The sequence below is a fragment of the Taudactylus pleione genome, unplaced genomic scaffold, assembly GCF_031769625.1.
Source record: "Taudactylus pleione unplaced genomic scaffold, aTauple2 ptg000105l, whole genome shotgun sequence".
Lineage (NCBI taxonomy): Eukaryota > Metazoa > Chordata > Amphibia > Anura > Myobatrachidae > Taudactylus > Taudactylus pleione.
Window position 1 is genome coordinate 12060256 of NW_028284507.1, and position 25736 is coordinate 12085991.

General features: G+C 42.8%; 1 protein-coding gene across 2 annotated transcripts; it reads left to right on the forward strand.

Moving 5' to 3' along the window:
• Positions 1-263: 263 nt before the first annotated feature.
• MOB1A (MOB kinase activator 1A) lies at positions 264-23461 on the forward strand. Of its 2 annotated transcripts, none has more exons than XM_088470845.1 (6): positions 264-454; positions 2047-2213; positions 8366-8459; positions 9951-10084; positions 20105-20268; positions 20562-23461. In XM_088470845.1, the coding sequence occupies exons 1-6, from the start codon at positions 441-443 to the stop codon at positions 20637-20639; spliced, it is 651 nt and encodes a 216-aa protein (XP_088326971.1). In that variant the 5' UTR covers positions 264-440; the 3' UTR covers positions 20640-23461. The 2 variants fall into 2 exon arrangements, with proteins under 2 accessions (XP_088326971.1, XP_088326972.1); XM_088470846.1 differs by having other exon boundaries at positions 266-454; positions 2050-2213.
• The last annotated feature ends 2275 nt before the right edge of the window (positions 23462-25736 follow it).

The following is a 25736-nucleotide window of genomic DNA, read 5'->3' on the forward strand; positions in this document are numbered from 1 at the left end:
TTAGTGATCTAACTTTATTTAAATATTTTAATGTAACATTTTCTGAATAAGAAGCTGGAGCTTGAATAAGAAGTGAATAAGAAATGAATAAGAAGCCAACTTCAGCCTCGTCTATTAATACTAGTAAGTAATAGTCAGTACTCAGTCAGGAGAAGCGTATGCAAATGACTGTGAGAGACACGCCCACCTGGGGAAGAGGCGTGCCTTCGAACCAATCCCTGCACGCAGCAGTTTGGAGTAGGCGTGCCTCCTGTGCGGGGTGAGCGTGGTTTTCCCGTGGCTGCCTCATTCTCAGCTCCCGCGAGATTTAGCCGCTGTCTCCTGGGCGGGCTCGACCGGAAGTGTTCTCCTGTCGGTGTCGGTGATCTCGGCGTCCTCCGCTCGGATAGTGAGAGACGCAACCGGACGGGTCGGAGATTCCAGTCTCCCTCTCCGGCATCATGAGCTTTCTCTTGTGAGTGCCGGGCCGCAGAGGCAGCCGGGGACTTGTGGGTGAAGCAGAAGTTCAAGAGTGAGGAAGTGAGGGGAGGCCCCGGCTGTCAGGCCTGCGGCTGTGTCACACACCTCTCCTGCAGCCGGAGCTGCCCCGGGCACTGCGCTGTACACACACTGCTGTTTTGTTGGTGGGGTGCTGGGCTACTTGGCTGGTAGGGGGGGGTAGGAGTAGAGAGGGTGGGGGGCAGTTGGTAGAGGGGGTGGGGGTAGCTGGTATGGGGTGGTAGAAGTAGAGGGGGTGGGGGTAGCTGGTATGGGGTGGTAGGAGTAAAGGGCAGGGGACAGCTTGTATGGGGCTGTGGAAGTAGGAAGGATGGGGGTAGCTCTTATGGGTTTAGTTGTAGAGGGGCAGTTGGTATGGGGGTCTGTAGGAAGGGTGGGGGTAGCTCTTATGGGTGTGTAGGTGTAGAGGGGCAGCTGGTATGGGGGTCTGTAGGAAAGGTGGGGTAGTTTATGGGGGCTGTAGAGGGGATGGGGCAGCTGGAATGGGGGTGTTTGGAGTAGAGAGGGGACAGCTGTTATGGTGGTGTAGGATTAGAGAGGGTGGGGGGCAGGGGGCAGCTGGTATAGGGCTTGTAGTAGTAGAGATGGTGCAGGGCAGGGACTTGCTGAACTATTGGTGCAGAATTTGTGAGATTGGGGAAGTTACTGACATGGTGCAGAAGTAGTGAGAGTTGTGAGCAGGGCCCAGGGTGGTACAGAAGTAGGGGGACGGGGTGGCATCATGGTGCAGACCTGGAGAGTGTGATGGAGCATAATAGAATGGTGTTTTGGGGTTGTTGGGATATAGAATGGGCCAGAAATCGGGAGAGTGGAAGTTGGGATTTCTGGGGAACAGTGGTTAAGTAGGATATTGGGGGTTGCCAACATGGTGCAGATGTAAGAGTGGGGGTTGTTGCATATAATGGGGTAGAAGTAGAGAGATTGGGGTCCTGGTTGCTAGAATAGAATAGTGCAGTAGTAGGGAAAGTGAGGATTGGATGTGGTGATATGATGAAGTAGGAAGGATGGTGTCAGGGAGCTGATGGTATGGCAATGGAGAGTGGGAGTTGGAGGTTTGCTAGGATATTATGGAGGTAGGGGTTGCTGATAGTGTGGTGTATAGGTAGGGAAGTTGGTGTTGGGATGGGTAATATAGTGGTGTAGGGGTTGGATTGTTTGCATGGTGGTGCAGTAGTACACATCCATATAGAGAGTGCACAAATAGTGATCTAGTTAAAAAGTAATTAGACATAGTAGTCTGGTCATTGGTCCTCTGACATTTTTGGGATACGGTAAAGCGCTCTGTTACAGTAAGGATTAATCATTGAGTTGTGCTGGTAGATGGGTGTAAAGTGAGCCTTTCAAGTTTGTGTGCTGATTTGGTTTAGGTAAATTAGTTTGCGAAATATCTCAGGTAGATATGATGCTGATGTACAGTATTTGTGTAATGAAGAGCTGAGTAATTAGGAAAAAGTTTGGTGCAGATGAATTAGTGTGAACCCTTTTTGAATTTTTTTAATCTGCACAAAGCACTTCGGAATAATGCTCTATTGTTCTTCTTTTACCCAGCAGCAGTCGATCGTCAAAAACATTCAAACCCAAAAAAAACATCCCAGAGGGGTCTCATCAGTATGAGCTTTTGAAACATGCAGAGGCCACTCTTGGCAGTGGCAACCTCAGACAGGCTGTTATGTTGCCGGAGGGAGAGGACCTGAATGAATGGATTGCTGTGAACAGTGAGTATACGTGCAGACTTGTGACTAAACTCCAAGCTGTTTTTATCTGATGTACTTGGAGAAAAAAAATTGCAAGGGCCCCTTCTGATAGTTTGGTAACAGCACTCTTATTCTATTGGTGCGTTTAAAGTGGACAAATTAACAATATCGTTATCGTTCAGTCGTCCACTTTATCGTCCATTTTTAACACCAGAACGATGACGACTATGCGTGTTCCTGCGGGTCGTTCGTCATTATCGTTCATCGGGTAAACATGCAGGCCAACCTGACGATATTGTCAGGTTGCTGCATGTTGGGGAATGGGGGAGAGAGCCCGGTGCTGAACGATATCGTTAATCGCTCAGGGAGCATATAGTCTAGTGTATGCGCTCCTTAAGTTGCCTGCTAGAGGTGTAGGAAGTGCATTCACAAATTCTCACTTCACATTTAGGGGTCAATCCAATTATATGCGATGCACTTGCGGGTGTGAGTCATCGCGACAATGGCCGCACTTCATGGCAGCTTGAACCTGCTCAAAACTGCGCGCAGCCCCGTACTGCTGCGTACACAATTGAAAGAGTTCAGCCTGAAAGAGGGCCACAAGGGATGTGAAATGCGGTACCGTTGCCTGCGTTCGAACGCCTTGGCAACGGCGAAATGCACCCGATTTGCACCCATTGCAGCTAAATGGCTTGCCCCCTTAGTGTTTACAGTATGTTGTTTTTTAGTTAGAGGTTAAATAGGCGTTCTGAAGGTTGCATATGGAGAACAGTGTGGGCTCCAGTTTTGATTTTCTGGCCTTTATTAATCGGATGGATAGGGACATGGTGCAATAATTGGATCGAATGTGTCCATTGTATTTATCAATCTTAAGGAAATGCAGCTAAATTTAAATTGTGACTGACATTGTCGTTTGTAAATGGTCACCCTTATAGAGTCTCTTGGGTACGCACTGAATGTTTTTCCTTTGGAAAGATTGTAGTAAGAACAGTGAAAATATTTCCATTAATAGTCCAACAATTTGCTTTGAATTGTGCCCTTTGTTACAGACTTGTGTGTGTGAGAAATCTGACATGGTTCAGTGGCTAAATGTCACAATCTGCTGTGTGGACACTTTTGCATCAAAGCCTACAGGGTGGTTTGTTTTTGCAAAGTAGAGTGTGAGTCTAATGTTACATGGCTGGCTGACCAGCAGCCCTATTTAGACCTAGGTCTTTCAAGTTTGACTTATAGATTTTTACCGCAAAGCAGGAGAAAATTCCCCCTGTTACAAATGTATTAGTAATGCTTCTGGGAGTTAGATGCAATAGAAGTGACAGAATTGAGTTCAATTTCTTTTCAGCACCACAAGATCCTGGTATGTTTTTGTAACAATCCATTGCATAAATACCGGCATTGCATGTAAAGAATCGTAATACTAGAACATCAATAGCTATATATAATCTTAAAGATGTATGATATGATTTAAATATACTACAATACGAAATGGGTATGATATCTCGGTAGTCGGGATGCCTGCTGTCAATATACCGACAGCGGCATCCCGATGCTCAGGACCCCGAAGTATAGTAGCCTTCTCCCCCTAACCCTACATCCTAACACGAACCCTCCCCCCATCCCATCCTAACCCTCCCTGTTAGTCCCTAAGCCCAACACTCCTCCCCCACAACCTCCCCTAGCCTAAGACCACCCCCCCCCCTCCCCCAGCTAAGTCCTAACCAGCCCCGCTATACTTGCATTGGGCATCTCGGCTGTTGGGATTCTGGCATTCGCTAGTCACCTTCTGTCAGTATTCCGACGCCGGTCTACTGGCTGGGTAAGTTGCATTCCGGCGCCGGGATTTCATCAGCCGTGATGCCACATGTAGGTCAATTAACTGCATCACCTCAAATACTAAACAACAATTATGTGGAAATAAATGTTACAACATTGTGACCACTAGGATGTTATAAAACTGCATTATTATTTTTATAAGGCACTGCAAAGTGTACGCAGTCCAGTACAGTGTAAACATAGAAACCATGTCCTAGTAACAGGTGTTCAGCGCATAATGGCAGACCGTAGGAAACATTGCCACACACGGATAAGTGGGGAAAGGGTAGGACTACCTTCTGATGCTTGCAGGAGTTATGGGTGGCAGTGGGTTCAGTACTCTGATCCTGTACACAACTCGTGGGTGTGCTGACAGTTGCTGAAGAGACCCGGGAGCGGAACACTAGTGTCCTAGACAGTTCTATGGAAGAACAAGAGGGAGTTTACATACTATGGGGAATGTATGAACAGTTGGAGGGTGAGCAGGGAAAGATGCATGGTGGAGGTTTGGAGGGGAAAGTATTGAGTTATAAGTCTGTTAATATAAGATTACAGGTTGAGTCTCCCATATCCAAAATGCTTGGGACCAGGGGTATTTTGGATATCGGAATATTCTGTATTTTGGAATGATTGCATACCATAATTAAATATCTTGGGAATAGGACCCAAATATACACACAGAATGCATTTATGTGTTATATACACCTTATACACACAGCCTGCATGTAATTTTATACAATATATACAATAATTTTGTGGCTCAAACAAAGATTGTGTACAGAAATGAAATTCATTTATGTTTCATATACACCTTATACACACAGACTGAAGGTAATTTTCTACAATATTTTTAATAATTTGTGCCCTAGACAAAGTTTGTGTACATTGAACCATCAAAAATCAAAGGTTTCATTATCAGTCATGCCAAAAAAATTCTGTATTTCGGAATATTCCGTATTTCGGAATATTTGGATATGGGAGACTCAACCTGTATTATGCAGTCCCTCCTATAAATGATATCGCTATACGAAAGCATGGATGGCTTCCCTGACTAATAGCACTGTGGGCTGTAGGCCTTTGTGCTTTTAAAGATATTGAGAGGCTATTTTAAGAAATGTTGCTTCCAAAAAAAAAAAAAAATCTGAGCTATTGCAGTAGGTAAAGTGTCATCTGAGATTGTTTGGTATAAAAAAAAAAAAAAAAACCATTTTTTTAATGGTAAGATATATGCTAGTGTCAAAAAATTAAGGAATGAGTTAAAAGTATCTACAATGCATGGAAGTAAACTAGGATGGCCGCTTTAGGTGCAATAGGATGACATAGAGATTGGTCATACTGTATGAAAATGAAGACTTCAATTGTCTAGTTTTTTTTTTTTTTATAGAAAAAAACTAAATCAAATGCTCAGTAAGATACCTGTAGTGTTAACAACGTAGGTTAGACCAATGAGAATTTGAAAATACGACAGAATGGCTGCTTATTCTGTGATAGGATGACATACCGGCCTGTAACATTATTACAAATAACAGGATTGGCTAATTTGCCCTACAATCAGAAAGACAATTTGGTGGATCCTCAGAATAAAAATGGCAAAAGCTTCAGGTGTGTCAGTAGGACTTGAATCAGTTTAGTTAGCGGAGTGGTGCGAGTGTGATCATATTCCTGATTAATCCCAGTTATGAGAGTTCTGCAATTAAATGCAATTGTAAATAAATTAACATAATATGATGGGAGAATATATGAGGACAGAATATATCAGTAATACAAGTTATCTCTAGGAAAGCATAATGGGGATATACACCTTAATATTACAGTATTGGGTAACTAACTGCACTGAGACTAAATTCTATAATAATATATCTGACAGTAAATAAATGGAGCTGGAATTTTCCAGGTCTCCTCAGCCAACCAGCCCCCTCAGCATTTTCCCTTGTCCCCCCGCCCCATCGCAACCAGTTATCTTACCACCCCGTTCCCAGAAATCTTCTCTCCCTTCAGTACGACACAAGTGTGCACGTCACACCTAACATGCACAAAGCGCACCCCTACATGCCATGCACGTAAGGTAATCATGCCATTGTGCGTGATGACCTAATTAAGATCAGGGACCAATTTTATAGCAGATGATGCTAGTCTGACTGGAGAACCTTTGCTTAACATGGGTACTTACTATGCGTTTGTATATCCAGCGATGGAACGATATATCAAGCTGTCTGTACACGCTGCACGATGTGATGTCGTTCCATGCTGCATTTAGCAGCATGGCGTTGTTAATTGCATCGTCTCGTCTAATGTGCAGCACAGCAGATAGGACGATGTGATGAACGATTTGTGGGCATGCGTGATCGTAGTGTTCCCGCTAGCCTGTTTTAGTGGGTTCCCGCGTCCTGCCCGATTTTTAATAGGGCAAAATGCGCCCTGCAGGGTAAGGCAAAGTTCCGGTGAGCGATCACCGTCGGGTGAATAGATGGCGTGCGCATGCATCTATTCGCTGTGAGGGGAGAGCTTGGGGGAAGCCCAGCACCTCCGTTAGTGCTGGGCAGACCCCCAAGTGTGACGAATTGGGGTTGGTCGGGGGGGTTCGGATCCTCGTCCTACCAAAGTGCATATGGTGACAATTATTTGATCTCTCTACACTATTTTCTTAATCGCTTTTGTGTCCGTTATAATCCAATATTTTGCTAGGGTAAAATGATCTTATATAATTGAAGTAATGATTAAAGTATAGTAGTGGTAACAGTGCCTACAAAGTACATTTATTTAATTTTTTATATATATATATACACATACATACAAAAAGCTCTAATCCACGGCACTCACCATTCCTAGATTTGGGGTGCAACATGGTATGTGACCACATTGTTTAAATAGAAATCAGAGGGGCTCAGCACTCACCATAATAACTAACAATAATAATAGTAAACATAATAAACAGTGGGGTTTTAACCCCACTGTTTATTATGTTTATTATTATTGTTATTATGGTGAGTGCAGAGCCCCTGTGATTTTATATATATATATATATATATATATATATATATATATATATATATATATATATATATATATATCTATCTGTCAGTAATTTACAGTATTGAGTTCATCACTTTTTAAAAAAAATTTAAAGTGCTGTATAAGTAAATATATAAAATTGAGAAGTAGTAGGGATTTTACAGCGTTTAGTTAGAAAATAAAAATGCAAGCTACTAGGCAGGATTGCCATTCCTACCTTCGTTTATGTAACGGTATTGCATTCATGCATAATATTTCTCTTTTATAGCATATAAATTACTTGATACTACTGTAACCATGTACTTGAATCCCTGTTGGAGCTTCAAGCCTTAAAGTTGTGTTAAATACTTGCGTTTAACTTTTACAGATACAGTATTGTATTAAATGTTTACCACTTAAAATATTCCATCGTTACAATAATACTGTAGCGTGGTTCCATCACCTGGCACCCCCACATTTCACTGTTCTCGGCAGAGTCCCAGCTATTGCTAGTAGCCAACATCTCTACCCATCGCCTACTCTCCTACCCTGATCTATCCACAGCGAGAGCGAGTTGATACGGCATCTGTAATTATGTTGGATCAGCACAGGTCCTGGCGCTGTAAGGGGGTCAGGGGGCTGCTAAATTACTGTTGGGACAGAAGGGGATTTGTTACAGTTCATATTTTAGGTGAGGAAAAACCCTTGAGTCAATCTGCGTTTATCTAGTACTAAACAAGTATAACTTAGGGTGGTCTGCCATCCATTTCTGACATGTGTTCTGCCTTGCCTCCTTGTGGCATGTGATGCATATAATTAGAACGCACTGGGTGTTTAACATTTGAACTAACAAAACTAACCCCATCTTCCCTCCTGAAATAACATAAGTGCCCTAACCTAGCTCGCTTAGCTAACCTAGCTCGCTTAGCAGAGGAATGAGAGCTGCAGGATGTTAGAGCCGGCTGTACTGTTAGTTGATGTGTGACAGGTGCTGCCCATGTCAGACAGGAGGGAATGTGGGACTGTGCTGTACGGGAGATATCCTAACCCTTTTTTCTCCTTTAGTTTTGGTGTGCTCAGCACTTTGCAGTTTACAGGACCAGGAGCAAAAAGTGCTCAGATCTATGTGGCAGAACAATTTATTATATATGTCCTCAATCAGATGAGTGATTAATCTGTGCTCGATAGAGGCTAAGAGCCTTGTACTCAATGTCCAATATTAAAAACACAATCTCTCCCTCGCTCCCTGTTTACCGCCAACATGTGCATGATGTATGCCTTTATTCTGCTTTTTTTGTTGAATGCTCTTTACAGCACTCACTATTCAATTAATACATATTTGTTTTTATTTTTTTGTCCCCAATCTACAGCTGTGGATTTCTTTAACCAAATCAACATGTTGTATGGCACAATCACTGAGTTCTGCACAGAAACCAGCTGCTCTGTCATGTCAGCTGGGCCAAGGTATGTTCTGGCTGTAATGTGTCACAAGGAGGACACATGCTATAAATAGACAAGGATGGGCATATTCTTCTACAATTGATGATGACATGGGGTTGTTTGGTTTGTTTTTCTATCTGCTCCTTTTCTTATGGACCCTTCCTGAGGCTTCCCCATCATTTGTACATTGCAGCTGTCCAATCTTTTCACATGTACATTGAACATTTCAGGAAACTTTCAAGCTATTGAGTCCAACCCATTGGAATAAAAGGCTGCACCTGATCGCTGGGACACATGTATAATTGGGTTCTGCTTGTTTCTGTCTGTGTGTTTGATGGAAGCTTTCTTGCAGAGGTGGCTATAAAGATGAGACTGGGGGAGGAATCTGCACTGTCAGTTTTGTGTATTTAAAAGTGTCATTTGGCTGTGAAACTTGCTGCTCAGAATACAGATGACTTCTCTTTACTGTCTGGGAAAAGAATGGCATACTCAGACAGCCTCATCACGCTACCCCCTAGGAGATATAATGTGGTTTCTTTCCAGGACTTGAAGGATACATTTTGATATTCCTAACTATGATTTCATCAGATGTGTCCAGATAGGGCATGCAGGGACCAGCCTGTTTATCCAGCATAATTTTCTCATGAAATGTCACAACTAGTTAGGAGCGCCTCCAAAGAGAAGATGACAGCCTGGCTCTGCTGCAACTTCTGCAGTTTTGTTGAGCTTCCCTTCCAGCCTGAATGGATGGCTGGTATTCCATTATAAAGAGGGCATCCCAGGGAACATTCTCCTGACTTTAGTGCCCGGCAGATCTAGATAAGAAAGTTTAAGCATGCGTGGAGAAAAACCCTTGCTTCATTAGCTGTCCTCAGATGCACCATTATTGTTTGGATGTAGTGTGAGTTACCCTGAACATGATGGAGACCTATATAAAATATATATACATTAACCTTGCAGAATCTTAAGATATATATATATATATATATATATATATATATATATATATAATTTATTTATTTTTTATGACAATGCAGTCTCCTTTGTAGATCTTTCAGGGAGCGCTGGCAGGCCCACTTTCAGGGAATCCCAATTCAACACGAGCTTGATAAGCTTCCCAGAATGAGTGCCCGTAGCCATTCAGTTGTACGCATCGTGCCCGGCACTTAGGTCGGGAGATGCAGTTTACCACGACTATGCCCTGTGTATTAGTTGTGGTAAACTGCATCTCCTGAATTAAGTGCCAGGCACAATGCTGTCCCGGGGGCACTAGTTAGCACCGATTTGTACATGCACCCCAGGGGGTGCAAGCAGAAATCCGCTAGTCATGGAATTACAGTTTGGGCAGTTGAATAGCTCTGGGCACTCATCCTGGGAGCTTAACAATTCTTCCCTGAATTGAATTTCCTCCTTTTCATAAAGTAGCCAAGCAGTAAGGGGGTGCTGTAGGAGGGTTTGTATAACAGAGAAACAAGGAGTACCTATGTTTTTCAATGAGTTTAAAATGTCTTGCAGGTATGAGTACCACTGGGCAGATGGCACCAACATAAAAAAGCCCATTAAGTGTTCTGCCCCCAAGTACATTGATTATCTGATGACCTGGGTCCAGGACCAGCTAGACGACGAGACCCTCTTCCCCTCAAAGATTGGTAAGTTAAGCCAAAGTTAAAATGGCATGTAGGAGGGTTACACAGAGGTGCTTGTACCAGTGATTGCAGAGACTCGAAGTGGAGCAATTCTCAATTCTGAGTTTGTTTTTCACAGTCCCAAAATCATTGAATGTTGCAGACTAGGTACAGGTCACTAAAGGAATGGTCTCCCATCATATGCAATGTACAGTAAAAGAAATGGTTAAATAGTTTGAATTTCCTGGTTTAAGGGAAGTTGCTGTATCTTGTGTGTGCTGAGGTGCTGGCTGATTATCAGTACTTATCTCTATTTTATGACCACCTGGCATTGGTAACTAAGGCAGTCACCGTCCTGAGAGCCCTCTCACTATAGACAGTTGCTTGTTTTGTTACATTCATTAATGGTTTGCTCGCTTATGCTGGCCATACACGCTACAATTATCGGGACAATCCGTCTGTTATCGGCGGATCTCCCCGATGATTGTAGCGTTTGGGGGTCGACCGAGGGTTAAATATTGCTCGGTCGGGCATGCCTGATTGTCCAGCGTTATAAATGATGAATATATGCAAATAGACCCCCCTGTCCATTGATGATTTCTGCAATGGTTTGTATAATTTGCTTATTGTGATGTTATACCTCTTGTAGCCCTGCAGTCCCCATTCAGAGACCCATGGCTATGGCTCAGTTACACCGTTGTTGCTCCTCATTTAAGAATAAAAAAAAAGTCTAATTGGTATATGTAAGGACTAATGCACTTACTACCAATGTGTCCTGATATCAGAAGCTGCCTGAAATATATTAGGGGGGTGGGTCACATTGCACTGAGCTCCGGAGGGGCAGGAACTGATGAGAAAGTGAAGCGCTATATAATTGATTGTGTTAGTCACAACTACAGGAAGACTGCCCCTTGTTACATCGGCAAGCTTCAGTCTGTGTCCTTTATCATCTAGGTTGTAATAAAGTATACAAGATGAAAACATTTGGGGGTTGTTCATTTTGTGCAAACCTATACTTTAATTCCTTTTTGTATGTACAGTAAAATCGCTCTTAAAATGAAAACTCCCCCTGCTGTAAAAGTAATCTCCATAATATCCATAGAAATTAGACGTTTCCTTAGGTGGAGACCTAGTACAGTATACAGTCTGGTCTATAGAGTCCTATATCTAATCTGCAGACCGCTGTTATATTAAATGTTTTATCATTTATTTATTTTTTTGTTACAACGGAGGGGTTTATGGCTCACTGTATCCAACTTGGGGAGTATCCAATTAGCTAATTGCGTCGCCCGGGCTATCCAATTAGCCTTGAAGTTGGCCTGATGCCGGCACTTATCGTGGGGGGGGGGGGGGTTTGGCGACCTGGTGTGTCCCGAAAAAGAATCTAAGATAATTGCTGTTTTTTTTCACCTGAAATAAGGCGAAAACACACAGGTCCGCGATCTTAACCCGGCAACTATGTGTTTTCGGGAGAACTAGCCTATTTCGACCAAAATAATAGGATAGGGTGAAAAAAAACATTGGGGCTAATCGTTGAAAAATCCCTGCGATCGGCGAAAAACGGGGATCAATTAGCGCCAGAACAATGTTCGGGGCTAACTGGATACCGCTCTTAACCTTAACGTGTGGTTTTTCAGTACATTTACAGAATGGATACTGTACAGTGTGTATATTCTTTCCAATAACTTGTTTTCCAGTACAAACTTACCCAGAATCAGAGCAAAGGACAGAAAAGGGGCTGTTATGTCTTGGTTCCCTTTTTTCAGTGCTATCGCTGCTGTTCCTCTTCTGTATGTAACCTTTCACCACTTGTCGGAGTCACAAGCTGTCGCTAGCAGACTATATTACAGCTGCATTGCATACGGTTCATATGAGCTGATTAGATAAAGCAAATGAGAGCCACAGAGGTATAAGCCAGCAGGCTGCTCAGGCAGTTACTAAAAAATAATCTCTTAAAAAATAACAGATTTTGGTTGCTGCCATGGAAGGGGGAATTATACTTGTGTAGTTTATTTTCTGTTTTCATTGGGAAGTACATGTTCACAAACACCTTTTCCTTATGGAGCCTCAATTCTCTATTGCCTATGTACATTCGTGCGTTGTGATGGTAAATTACACGACAGGGGGTGTGTAACATAGATGAGAATAATTAATAAGCCTGTAAATCTTATTACTTCTATGTTAAATAGGATACAGTTGATGAGATCAGTGCTGGGAAGAGGTTTGAGTTCTAGTGGAGGATACATGAAATAACAGCACCTAGAATCAGTCATCTGCTGCAAGAGTTTATAAAATGCCAGGACGGGCAAAGGGTTTCTTAGACCACGGGGTATATTTAATAAATAACTGGTTTGATGGGTGTGGTTTTTTTTTTTTTTTTTTGTGATTTTTGCATTTCCGAGATATATATACAGGCAAATAAAACTTTAGTTCGCAATAGACCATTGGAGCAAACATCGATTATTTAAAATAGACAGCAATATGAACCCCAGATTTACTAACCATCTGGTTTAATGCAGACCTGTCTATCAGCAGCATGTCTGGCCAAAGCACTGCACAGATTGGTATGATCTGTGTAGGCATTTTTTTTAAAAGAGAAGTAATGGTTAAAGAAAAAGAGTGATGTCCCCCCACAATTCAGTAACCAGCCCTGGACTTTTCAGCCTGGGCTGGCATTGGGAAATCAGAGGTTTTGGCCATTGCTTGGGGACCCCTTCCATAATTTTAACCAGCTCGGGGCTGGAATTCCTCAATGTCAAATCCCATCCCATTCCCCCCCCCCACCCCCCAAAAAAAATAGATTGGAGTCCCTCATTGAACAGCCAGCGATACTACCCTGAACGGTGAGTGCAGGGTTAGTGAACTGGCTGGGGAAACGCTGATTGCCTGAAAGCATGGGAGCAATGCAATCAGCGCTTCCCCATTTATCTCAATGGCGTGACTGCAAGTGTCCGGGCATGTTTGCTGGGACTTGTAGGCCAACTGTGCAGGGAATAGCCCTGGGCTGAACAGTTTAGGGCTGGTAAATGTTATAGCAGGAGTACCCACGCTGTGTACCTCTCTGCTGCTATAGCTTTACCTTGATTTTTTTTTTTTCCCCTCTGATATTTCCAAAGACAGCCCAGTCTGAGAGGTCTATAGCTGGTTATTGAATTGGGAAGGGAGGAACCCACGAATAATAATAAAAAAAAAAGTTAACCATTTCTGTTAAATATAACACAGCCTGCACAGATCATACTAATCTGCAGTGCTTTGAATCCGCCCCAGAGTGACGGTGGATTCCTACTTCTATTTGACAGCAGAGTCCATCGTAAAGGGGACAATCAAACAGGGTTTTAAAACAAAAAAAATACTATGGCCACCAATTGGCGCTTTGCAATAGAAGATGGTTAGTAAATCCTGTATTTTTGGGCAACAGTGATAGAAGGCAGCACAAATCTTCATAAATTTAGCCCCATATTTGATCTTAAATATACATTTTATATTCAAATAAAATGGTCGCTGTCCCTGCCATACAGATTTTGAAAACCTGGTACATCCCAACTATAAGCTCATTTGCATAGTTATTAACATACTTCAACTTTGAGGATATTTGTTAAAACTTTGCAAACTGGTTTGTATGTAACTCTAGCAATGATCATGACTGGAGGTAGTGAGGTTCTTCAGGAGCAAATTTAACTGGTCTTGAAGATTTGTAAAAAAAAAACAAAAAACTAAAGACTGAGGGGGGAGATTTATCAAAGCTCATAGATATTTAGGGGGAGATGTATCACAAATTGGAGGGAGATAAAGTACCAGCCAATCAGCTTCTATCACTGTACAGGCTGTATTTGAAAAAAATGACAGAAACAGATTGGCTGGAACTTTCTGTCTCTCTCTCCGATAAATCTCCCCCTGAGAATCTTGCATGGTAGTAGCTGTACTTAATGCTATAGTGACTATCCCTTGCAAGGTGGAAACTGTGGTTAAATTGGTTTGCGTTGTCGCTCGATTCCGGTTTGTTAACCACATTGCAGCCATTTTCTCTTATATGCCAACTTGGTGACACAGAGTAGCAGCTTTTAGAACTGATGACCGTTATGAACTTTAACAGGTTAAAAGCAAGATGTTCAGTTTCTACATGCAAGGAATAATTACTGTTTTTGCCACCATTATAGTACATGAAGTTATGTTTATTAAGAATCATGAATATTCATACCTGAAAGGGTCTACATGGCCCCTGTCCAATATCTGTCCGCTAGATACCACCCCAAATATGATCTCCCACCAGTTTTAAATGGACTTGTGCGGATAGCGGGATGGGGGTTATTTTTGTGTTTAACTCAATTTTAACCTTCCAAACTCTCTAAATGTGGCTTTTTTCTTGATGGACTTGATATCTTCAAACTCTTGAACTATGGACAGTTTTGTCTGAAGGTTTTGGGGACCTGATAGTATACCTGTTGGAACACTGAGTGCTTATGGGCCTGATTCAGATATGTATGCAGTTCCGGAAGTTTACTGGTTTTTTTTGTTTGTTTGTTTTTGGGGGGGTCCTGCATGTTAGTACACAGTTCCCCCCCAAGCCACAGCATGATTGACATGCTGCAGCCGTTTGGAGGCGGGGAGGTGTGTCACTGACCTGCCTTTTTCAATGGACGCAGATTTCCTGGCGCCTCAAGCGTCAGGGGCTAGCCAACCTGAGTAAGCTTCAGCTTTCTCGGACGCAGCACATAGATCTGCAATGCCAGCTGGAGGAGTCTTTATCCCTCAAACGCCTCCCGCAGGTATTAGCATATTAATTTTACGGTATGGCATAGCCGCTTTCCTGGGTCTGTGCAGTACCGTACATATCATCTGAATCAGGCCCTATATGCCCTCACTGTACCTGCAAAGGGCGATCCACAAATACAGCTGGCCTAGGAATCCTCTTCCGGCCACTTGGGTGGTGGACTGTAGGTCAAACTGAAATTTTGGCAATCAGCCTTATGAAGATGCCTTAGTATTTTCAGGCATTACATCTTTACAGACACTCACCAGCATAGGACAAACAGAAGTGTAACCCAGGTTACACTTTTATTTAGAAGCTACAGTTTGAGGCAGACAGTGTGACAAACTCTTCTACTTATTTCCATGAGCATAAAGCATACAAGAATGACTCTCCAAAAGACAAAAACCTTACGTTTATTAGATAAGTGATACCATGGTGTGCTTATCTTTACACTTCTCAGCATTGAGTAACCCAGGGCTTTACATTTTTCTAAAATCTAGGAGCCAGGATGAAAGTGTAGGAGCCAGAGCACTGTCCCCCCAACAAAAATTACACGAGTGAGTGAGGAGCACAGCTGTGTTATACAACTGTTATACACACTATACTAGTCCACAAAATGGTCACAGTTGAATGAATTCAGTAAAATGAACAGCTCCTCTGCTCCGTCCAGTAATAATAGACCACATTTCACATAAAACAAAGGTGCCAGAAAGTACAACAAAACCCCCCTCTTCTCGTGGTCACACCACACTATCCCTCTGAAACCGCTCCACAATCCCTGGCCACACATAGACCCTATTACCGGAGAGCTCTATGCACCCGGAGATGGGAGACAGTAGACAGCCGGGATGTACAGGAGGATCAGCGTAGACTGGGACAGACAGCAGGATCAGAGCAGGCCAGGATGGAGAGGAGTAGTCAGTGCAGGCCAGGACGGACAGAGGTACAGCAGTCACTGCAGGCGACACTCGGCACATGCAAGCCTGTGCATGATATGAACACAACAATACTATAGGCACAAATCTCCGCTGAAGCTGATGAGGATCTGCTTCCTTCCTCACTGCAAAATCTGGTAGCCATGGCGACCTGGCCCCCGGGATTTGTCGAGCCCTGGAGTAACCTGTAGATGTGTGCAGTCATTTCTAGTTATGTTACAGTACAGGCCTCATTTCCCCATAATCTGAACTCAGCATTACAGTCCACTCTCTTTTATTTGCATTTAAAATGGTTTTGTTTGAGTGTTTAAGCTCTGGAAATGGCGTAAGTCACATGGGCCGCTGGCACAAACTGCTGTTTTTGTGTGTTTGTTTTCATTAATTATATCGAATTTCGCAATTTGCTTGTGGTTCCCAAACGGGAAACTGAGTCAAACCAATGTGAGCAAGAAACTGCTTTTAGAGTTTAGTCAACTATATATAGAGGCTTATATTTTGACCAATCTTTACATGGCTTTGTATTGTCTCTTATGCCTTCAAGGGTCGTTGGTTTGAGGGTTTACTGCATTATGGGGGCGATACAATTGTTTAAGAGAATTAACTCCTGTCTAAAGTGTCCCAGGAGCTAATTCAATTGTTCTGGACGACCAGCCCGAGGCTGTACTTATCGTGTATTTCCGCTCGCATTTTCCTGATGTGCAAGCAGAAATGCGTGTAAAGAGGAGGTTTGGGGGCTGGTCTGGAGTGCCGGGCGCAGCTTAACTGCAACAACTTTGGCACGTAGCACGGGGGAAGCTGCTTTACGCAGTTAAACGTGAGAACGTGGCAGTCGCGACCAGCTTGGGACTGGTTGTGCAAACAATTAAACTCCTGCCTATTTTAGACAGGAGTTACTTCTCTCAAACAATTGAATTGTCCCCTATGTATCCATTGCGGTTGGGTCCTGAACTATTAACGGTTGGATAGCTTGTCCCTTATAGAGATCATTCATGGCCTACTATACACTCCTGAAGAGCAGGAACCACTAAAATGTCTGGTCACACCTGATAAAAGCATTAATGTGTGCTCACCAGGCTTTCCTGCTGCATCCAACATAAATACCAGCACAATATCAGCAGCCTTTATTTTTCTCAATAGATAATACATTATATAGTACATAACATTTACTTTTCACTGTTTTAATTTATACATCTTTGGAATCCTAGCACAGATATCTGTCATTTGCAGCTTGCACAGTCCAGGCATGGGACTCCTGTAGTTAGTTGGGTTCTGGTAGAATGGAATGGGTGAGGTTCTGTCACCTTAGAGAGAGTATTGTCACTGTGTAGTGAGACGGTTCTAATTAACCAGTTAGTGCAGTATCAGTGACAATAGCTGAATTATAAATGTTACAGGGTGTGTGTAAGAACAATCCAAAAATACACGCGATAAGATTGGTTCATCTGGGGGCTACAAAAAAAAACAAAAAAACACACACTTGAGCAGGCCTACGGGTAACCAGGGGCCGTGGTGCCTTTCATGATTGCGGTCATTTGTTCCCCTCTGTAGTATTGTGTGTTTTGGAGAAGGCTTCAGTGTACAGTGTAATAAGTTCTCTGCTCTGACCATGACCTACAGTAGGCAGGTCATGCTTTGCGCACAGCCAGGTGATTATGGAGTGATCAGCTGAAAAGAGAAGAGATCACAGATAAGATCTTCTCTGACCGGTGCTCAGACTCCGCACTGCTTTCCTGAGAAGGGAAGTAAGATCAGTTCCACTGAATAAAGGCAGAGGAGCAGCTTGGAAGTGAGGGCATGGTGCTGATAGTGTATGGGATTAATGATGGGTAATGTCTGGTGTGTTTTGGGAACAGGATTGTAGAAATGATGAGAGGTATGTTAGGGGGATTATGAGGAGAGGAGGAGTATGAGTGGGAAAGAGATACAATTAGCAGTGATGTGGAGGAGATGAATACGTTTTAGGAGCCTGTAGAATGGAAATGAGGTGTGTGAGCTGTGCGTATTGTCTTTTTGCTACTTTTTTTTTTTTTTTTTTTTTTAATCTATTCAAGCCCTAGTCTACATCAAACACACTAAATACTTTTGCAAATGAAAACTTCCCTTAAAACAGAAAAATTCACTGAAGGTTTCTTTAATACCTGGGAGAGCTATAGTGACACTCCCCATCACTGAGAGAACAACTCTGGAGATGCTTTTGGGGTACGGAGTGGTGTGAAACCTGTATGTGTTCTCAAGACCCTCCGAAATCTACCGATTTTCATTTCTACCTGCTGCGAGTGGTATGCAGACTTAAGTCTAATTGAGCTAATTAACCTTATTGCTATCTTTTTTTTTTTTTTTTCTGTTTTGCAACTATATGGAGACCGATATTAAAGGTGCGTATCCACACGAGAGTGGACCGACTACGATTACAACATTGTAATCATTCATCATCCTGTGCAGTGGATAATGTGCCCACACTGAACGATATGTCATTCTGTGCAGGCATCCTCCCTCATCCCCTAACATGCACAACCTGTTGTTAACATTGCTGGCATATTCACTGCACGATTAATGAACGATAACAATGTTTTAATCGTTCAATCGCTCATTTTTTTTCGTGTAGTGGATACGCCCCTTAAATTATTGTTTCTTGGTATTTGTTGTAAAAACTTTCCTATAATATGATGCTATATGTTCATGCTTCAATAAAGAAAATTTGTTTAAAAAAACAAAAATAAATAACATTGCAAGCTTGTAAATATTAAGACTGAAATCATGACTTCATGGCTATAGCATATGATCGGATCAGGACCTACCAACCATACTAGCAGAGTACTGTAATGTAGAACTCGGGGGTCATTCAGTCAAATCTAGAAGTAGAGACTTTTCAAGAAGCCAAGAAATATGCAATTATACTATGTGGCCCCAAAGAATTAACACGTCAGCCTTCAGAGAATGCATTTATAAGCCAGTGTTTAGATTGCTGGTCTGCATTTTTTCAACCCAAAATACCAATTACAGTATGTATACTAATGTTTGTTTTTCGTTGACTTGCTATAAAGGGATCATGAATCACTACAGGGCCAAATTTATTTGGACACCTGAATATCACACCCATATTCATGTGCTTGTGGAACATCTCCTTCCAAAACTATGGACATTAGTATGGAGTTGGTTCCACCTTTGCTGCTCTAAAGGTCTCAACTCTTCTGGGAAGACTTTCCACTAGGTTTAGGAACATTGCGGAGGGGATTCGCATCCATTCTGCCATAAGAGCATTAGTGAGGTCAGGCACTGATTGGCAATAAGGTCTGACTCGTAGCCTGTGTTCCAATTCATTCCAAAGGTGTTCGCTGGCCTGCAGTGCTCAACCCTATCGAAGTTCTTCTGCCTCAAGCTCTGTTAGCCTTTTCTGACTTCCCTTGCTTAGTGCATAGAAAAGGTTTTGTCATAAGCTGTTTCCACAAGATTGGAAGCACACAATCTCCAGCATGTCTTTGTATGATGCAGCTTTTACATTTTTCTTTCACTGGAATGAAGGGCCCCAGGCCAACCCAGTAGGTACGCCTCCAAACCATTATTCCTCATCTACCAAACTTAACGGTTGGCAATTTGACAGGAGAATACTTCTTGACTGAATGCAGACTGTGCGCCATGATTCCTCACTCCAGAAAAGAAGTCCAATAATGAATTGCTATACATCACTCCAGCGCACATTTGGCGTGGCGATAATCTGGGGCCTTTCGTGTGGCTGTTTGGCCATGGAAACTCAATTCATGAAGCCCCAAACAGCTGCTGTAGTAATGTTGCTTAGAACGCTTTAGTGAGTGTTGTAACTAAGAACAGACTATTTTTTTAATGCAGTTCAGCACTTGGCGGTCCATTCTGTGAGCTTGTGTGGCTTTCTGGCTGAGCTGCCATTGCTCCTCAAGAAGTTTCCACTTCACAATAGCGGCTTTTGGTTGATTAGGGCAGAATTGTGACAACGGACTTGTTGGAAAGGTGGCATCCTATGACCGTGCCATATGGACAGTCACTGAGCTCTTCAGCACAGCCTATCATACTGCCAATGATTGACCATGGATGATACATGGCTGTATGCACCTGCTGGCAATGACTGTAACTGAAATGGCCACACACAAATATTAGGGGGTGTCCAGGTATTTTTGGCCATGTTGTGTATTTCTTTATTTCATTGTACTACAGAGGTCAGAAACTGCTGGGTGAAAGGGTAAGCGGCCTATAGAAGAAGCAACCGTGGCGAGGATCACTCTCCTGTAGAAGTATCTCCATCGCTACTGACATGCAACATACAGCTTAATTTATTGTTTTTACCTACATTTCTTTTTAATGGTCCTCTGTTTCCTCTACGATCAGGTGTCCCTTTCCCCAAGAACTTCATGTCTGTGGCAAAGACCATATTGAAGCGCCTGTTCCGTGTTTATGCCCACATATACCACCAGCACTTTGACTCTGTAATGCAGCTGCAGGAAGAAGCACATCTCAACACGTCTTTTAAACATTTCATTTTCTTTGTACAGGTAAGAACTGTAGTGGGAGCTCAGGGCTGGCCTCCACTGGGATCACTGTCCCAGTTTGGACAATAGCGATTTCATTGACCACGTTCTTCATTGTCTGATGTTTCGAAGGGTTTATTAATGCAGAACGTGGTCAATGAAATCGCTATTGTCCAAACTGGGACAGTGATCTCCCTGTAGTAGGACTGGAGAATTAGTAGTCTGTTGGTGTTTGTTATGCCCGAGCTGCTGATTATATTGGCCAATATTGTGCTGTTTTTTGACTAATGTTCTTTGCTTGTGTTTTTTTTTTGCAGGAATTTAATCTGATTGACCGCCGAGAGCTGGCTCCCCTTCAAGAACTGATCGAAAAGCTGGGGTCCAAAGACAGATAGATGGTAGCACAGGACTTCGCACTGCACACACCAGCTGCAGCTCATACCTCCGCCTACCACGAGCTTACCTGATGGCAAGCATACTTACCACTGATACGGGGAGGCCTCCGCTGCCGCCGCTACTGGGACGTCTTCCCTTTTACATAGAGATTGCCTTGCGTTATTTTTGTATGAACTTCTTCTTTTTATAGAGATGCTTTAAAAGAACACTCCACTGAATGTGCATTGACACTTTCGGTCTTCATGTCTCCTGACTTTCTGGTGGGGAGGGGGATTTCTTATGTTCCACTTTTTTTTTTAAGTTTGCAGCAGTCGAGAAACGGACGTGGCCTTTGTATACCACTTGCTTTTGCTTCTTGCAGTTCTATTCCACTTCTGCTGTTGCTCTGCTGAAGGGTTTGTCTCTATCAATGTTTTTGGGGATATGTAGAATTTTTTTTTTCATTTTTTCTTTAAAGTTGTTACTAAGCCATGTTTGTTTTTTTTAAATAGACCCTGTTCTGTTTTACTCATTTAAGACAGAAATATCTGAAAATGCAGTTTTAAAATGAACCTTTACTTTTTATTTTAATCTATGAAATATGACTGATTTTGCCACATTATAGAGACATGCGTACTCTTCTGTGGCATCCACTGCTCTCTACCAATGGGAAAGATCTATATAAAAATGGACACTCCTGTAGTGTCTGTCAGGATTATTTGGCCTTTTAGAACCACATGTGAAGTTTACATAAAGGGTAACATTTTATTATTCATAATTTCCGCAAGATGAACTAACTAACCTGTCAAATTTATTATTTTTGTTTTTGAGAAATTTGCAGTTATCAGGAAATTTGAAGCAATATGCAAAATCTTTTTACTTGTGTACTGTTTATGTGAGAAATAAAAATGAGAAATACAGTGAGTATGGTGCACACTGTGTAGCGCAACGCATGGTGAGTTGTGAGGTTAATAATCTCCAGGGATTTGTTTGGGGTCTTCATAAGACAGTGCAATTTATGCTTCATCTCTGAATTTACTCAGTTCTTTATGTAGCCTATGAATCATGCATTTCCTTTTCAGATGTTGCCTAGAAAGTTATATTTTTAAAGCTTTTTTTTTTTTTTTTTTTTAAATATATATTTTTCTGGTGTATTGGGAGCTGGAGCCTTACTCTGGGTGCACTGTTTGTTTTGAGCCTTCATGCAATTATAAAGCCTAGATTTAGTTGTTGTGTAGTTTTGTAGGACAGGGCTTGGTATTGGCTTATTCCATGCAGAAGTACCACTGCTGTAGTGAGTAGGGGATGCTCACAATGCATTATATATGCACCGTTGCATACCACCTATCCCTAGGAATTGTCTCTTGGCACATTTCTCCAATTTCTCTAGCCAGCCTACTTAATGTCACGTGAGTGATCCAGGACTTTGCACAGTGGAAATCTTTAGCACCAGCAAAGTTGGTTTTGCTGCAGATTGATCCAAATTGTTGTGGTGGAGGGAGTGGGAAACTAAATGCTTCCATCGGGTGATCTCCTCAGGAGACGTTTCATTCTCAATGCCTGGCCAACTGTACATTGTAAACTGACATGTGTAGCACAAGTCATTTCACATAGTACAAACAAGAGTTCCGCTGTTGCCTCTTGACTTTGGCAAAACACCTAAATTTACTGGGCTGTGCTTTTTCCTGCTATTGGTATTAATCATTTCTTGGTGAACCTTTTTATCAGAGGTTTTTGTATATGGAAAGAAAATGTTTTGTCACTAAACAAAGTGGCCTTGATTTATTAAAAATATGTGGTCATTTAGGGTTAATATATGGTTGCTTGCGTTGAAATAATGGATAAGTAATGACACAGCAGTGATGATTCAAAGCAAGGTAATCATTCTGGTTGTATTTTCATATCCATTCCTTTGCCGAAAGCCAACATGTGCCAGTTCCATGTTACCATGAGTCATCCATTTCAGTACCATGAGACTGTAAGGACAGGCTCAGTCACTGTGCCAAGTGGTGACTTTTCTCCCAAGTGACCACTACCCTGTCTGCATGATATATGAAGATAAATGCTCTAGGGGTCCACAACCCCAATGTGAGAGAGGGATACATTTCTTAACTTTCACAAATGTGTGAATGTTTGTGGAACTGACTGAAACTGTTTATATGTAATTTGTGCTTCATCGTGAAGGGTTTATTATTGTTCAGACTGTTGCTGAGACTTCATTGAAGTTTCCTTTACCCAAATTGACTGGCAGCCAGAGGCATAAGGAACAGCTAGTCAAAACCATGGGCGTTCCTGGGAGGTAGCCTGAAGTGAATGCAAAAATGTCCGTCTCTGGCATGTTATGGGAGTGTCAGAGGCGTGTTACTGAACATGGCTGAGATCTTGGATGCAGAGCTGCAGCCACAGAGGCCATGTTCAGTGACATTTCAGAAGGAGACCCTGTGTCTGCCATAGGCTGGTGCAAGTGTTGTTGGTGCACTGATGGAGTGTTTGGATCCATTGCTGGAGTTGCACCATCCATGGTCGGTGAAAGTGGGTGTCTCAGGTCTTGCACATTATGTCCACCTCTCAGTCAGGCCCTTAGTGGCCCACTTACCACAAATAAACAATTTTCTACCTGGGGTTCATCTACCATGGAGTTGAAAATCCTGGGAGAATGTGTAAAGGGGTGGGGGCACGCTCTCTTCACCTTCTTCTGGTGAATACCCTTGTAGAGTGTTCACAGAAATAAAAGCTTTGGGCCGTTTGTTAAAACGGCTACAGAGGACTTTATATACTTTTGTTTCATGTCTACAATTTTTTCCCTATATTTTAAGCATTGTAATAAATCAATTTTTCACTATTTTGTTTGTGTATCATTTTAAGCCATAAACATACAAGTGGCTGATTTTATCTGTATGCATTACACCAGGCCTGGTCATCTAGCGGTAGCTCACGACCAACTTAATCACAGCACATGGGAACGCTGGGCTCCAAAGCGATCAGAGGCTAATGAATCCTCTGATTGCTTCAGAGGCTAGCGTTCCCAGTGATGCAGTGGGTGGGTGACTTCACCCGCGATGTGAGGAGCCTGCGCGCCTGCTAGGTCTAGTCAGTGTGCACACCTAAGGTTGTGGAGCGGTGCCAGTGTGAAGAAAGGTAAATACTGTGGGTGGGCTGTTCTGCACTGGGAGGGGGAGATGGTACTGGGGCCACTGCGCAAGGGGCACCTCTACTGGGCACTGTGGATCGTATCGTGAATAAGGGACATTACTAAGTGGTGTAATGTGAATAAGGTTGTGCTGCTGTGTGGCGTAATTTGAATTGGACATACTGTGTAATTTCTGCAGGACAGACCCCATGTCCCTTGCTGTGAGGCCATGCCCCCTTTTTTGGGCTCAGTAGAGCCTAAAGTCTGCCCACCCCCTGCATTACACAATGATGTATACTTGAGGCTGTAATTGTACCCGAGGAAAGCAGCAACATTCATCCACAAATCACTCAACCAACTGTAATATGTGACCTCAGATTTAAGTACTTGGGTTTAGATTTAAAAAAAAAAAAAGTAAACTGAAAACAATTGTAATGTGCAGTACTTTTGATATCATGTCCATTATTGACATAGATCGATGCTTGCTCGCAGGCAGCTAGTCTATTTCTACTCACACTTCCAAGTGTGACGCAGAGGTAGCTAACATATAAATATATTGAATAGTATATAGTGTAAAACCTTCAAAACAGGTCGGAGAAACATTGGAAAATCAAACCAATACATTTCTTATATTACCTGATAAATACTTTGATTTTCAAGCTTATGTTAGAAATAGAGAGCAGGTATGGTGTCACAAACTGTATACAAATGTACCCAAAGTCTTCTAGTAGGACTGGGAAATCCATATACATAGGATGTAATAAATTATTTACAGCCACACACACTTTTCATCCATTAGGGAGACTCTACAAACATTGGAGAGTGGGTATTTTAAATCGGATGCTTGTCTGTAGAGGATCGGTATGAATGACCGCTGGACCTATGTCCGGCAGTTCAAATCCCAGTGAAGATCCCAACAGGTAAGTAAACAAACTAACCTAACCCTCTACTCTACTAATACACCCCCCCCACCCCTCCTCCCTAACCCTCCCTGAGTGCCTAACCCCCCCCCCCCCCCCCCTCTGTCCCCACAGCCTTAACCTATCCGTCCCTGGGGGCCCCCTAACCTAACCTGCCCGCAGCCTAACCCTAAGTCCACCCCTCTCCCCCAAGCCCATCCCTGTGGGGCTGCATGTGCCTGCCGCCCGGCTTACCTTTGGTATGCCAGGTGTCAGGCTGCCGGCGTAGGGATAATGGTAGCTGTTGGGATTTCGACGCCTATAATTAGTCCCGTCAGGATTGCAGTTGGGAAGCCGGCGGTCTGCATACCTTCTGTAGTTCCTATCCCTCTACCATGCAGCTGCAAGGGCCTTTTTTTTTTTTTCTCTGCCCCTCTAGGCTGAATCTTGGGCAGCATTAATTTTTACTTCTAGAACTGTTATTATTTGAAGGCTTAGCATAGTGCTAGGAGCAGGGGCCAGAGGTGTAACAATGGTACCTCTCAGGGTGCGTGCCCATTTCCAAAAAAGGTGCAGAGCCAGAGGGTGGCATACAGATGGTTGATGACACAATCAGCATCATGTGTGAAGGTGGCGTTTGGAGATGATCTAATCTCCAAGTGCCTGCTCTTCCTATGCAGAGAATGGGACCTGTTTACACTGCTTCACGAGCAGGGTTGAAATGCCGGCTTAATTCATCCCTGCCCTTTCACACTGCACAATAACCTGGGTTGCTGCGTGCTCACGTGCAGTAACTCGGGTAATTGCTACTAGTGGAAAAGGGATACAAGTACCATCTGATTCTGACTTTGAGCCTTCCTCACTATTTGAGGATGAGACATTGGGTCATCAGGGCGTGGATGTCTTCTTACAGGTGCTATGCCAAGCAGTGGAAATCCTGGAAACAGACAGTGGAGGTTCCTGATGCTTCCAGGTTTAAGCAGTAGGTGAAATCTGGCTTCTTTTTCTCTTTTGGATCTCTAGGATTTGGGTGCTGATGCAGCATTGAATATATGCTAATTTACAAAGCATATCTTGTGTAAAATCGC

Coding starts and splice junctions, on each gene's coding strand:
- MOB1A (XM_088470845.1), top strand. Junction 8,460..9,950: donor GTCATGTCAGCTGGGCCAAG/GTATGTTCTGGC, acceptor AATGTCTTGCAG/GTATGAGTACCACTGGGCAG. Junction 20,269..20,561: donor ATTTCATTTTCTTTGTACAG/GTAAGAACTGTA, acceptor TTTTTTTTGCAG/GAATTTAATCTGATTGACCG.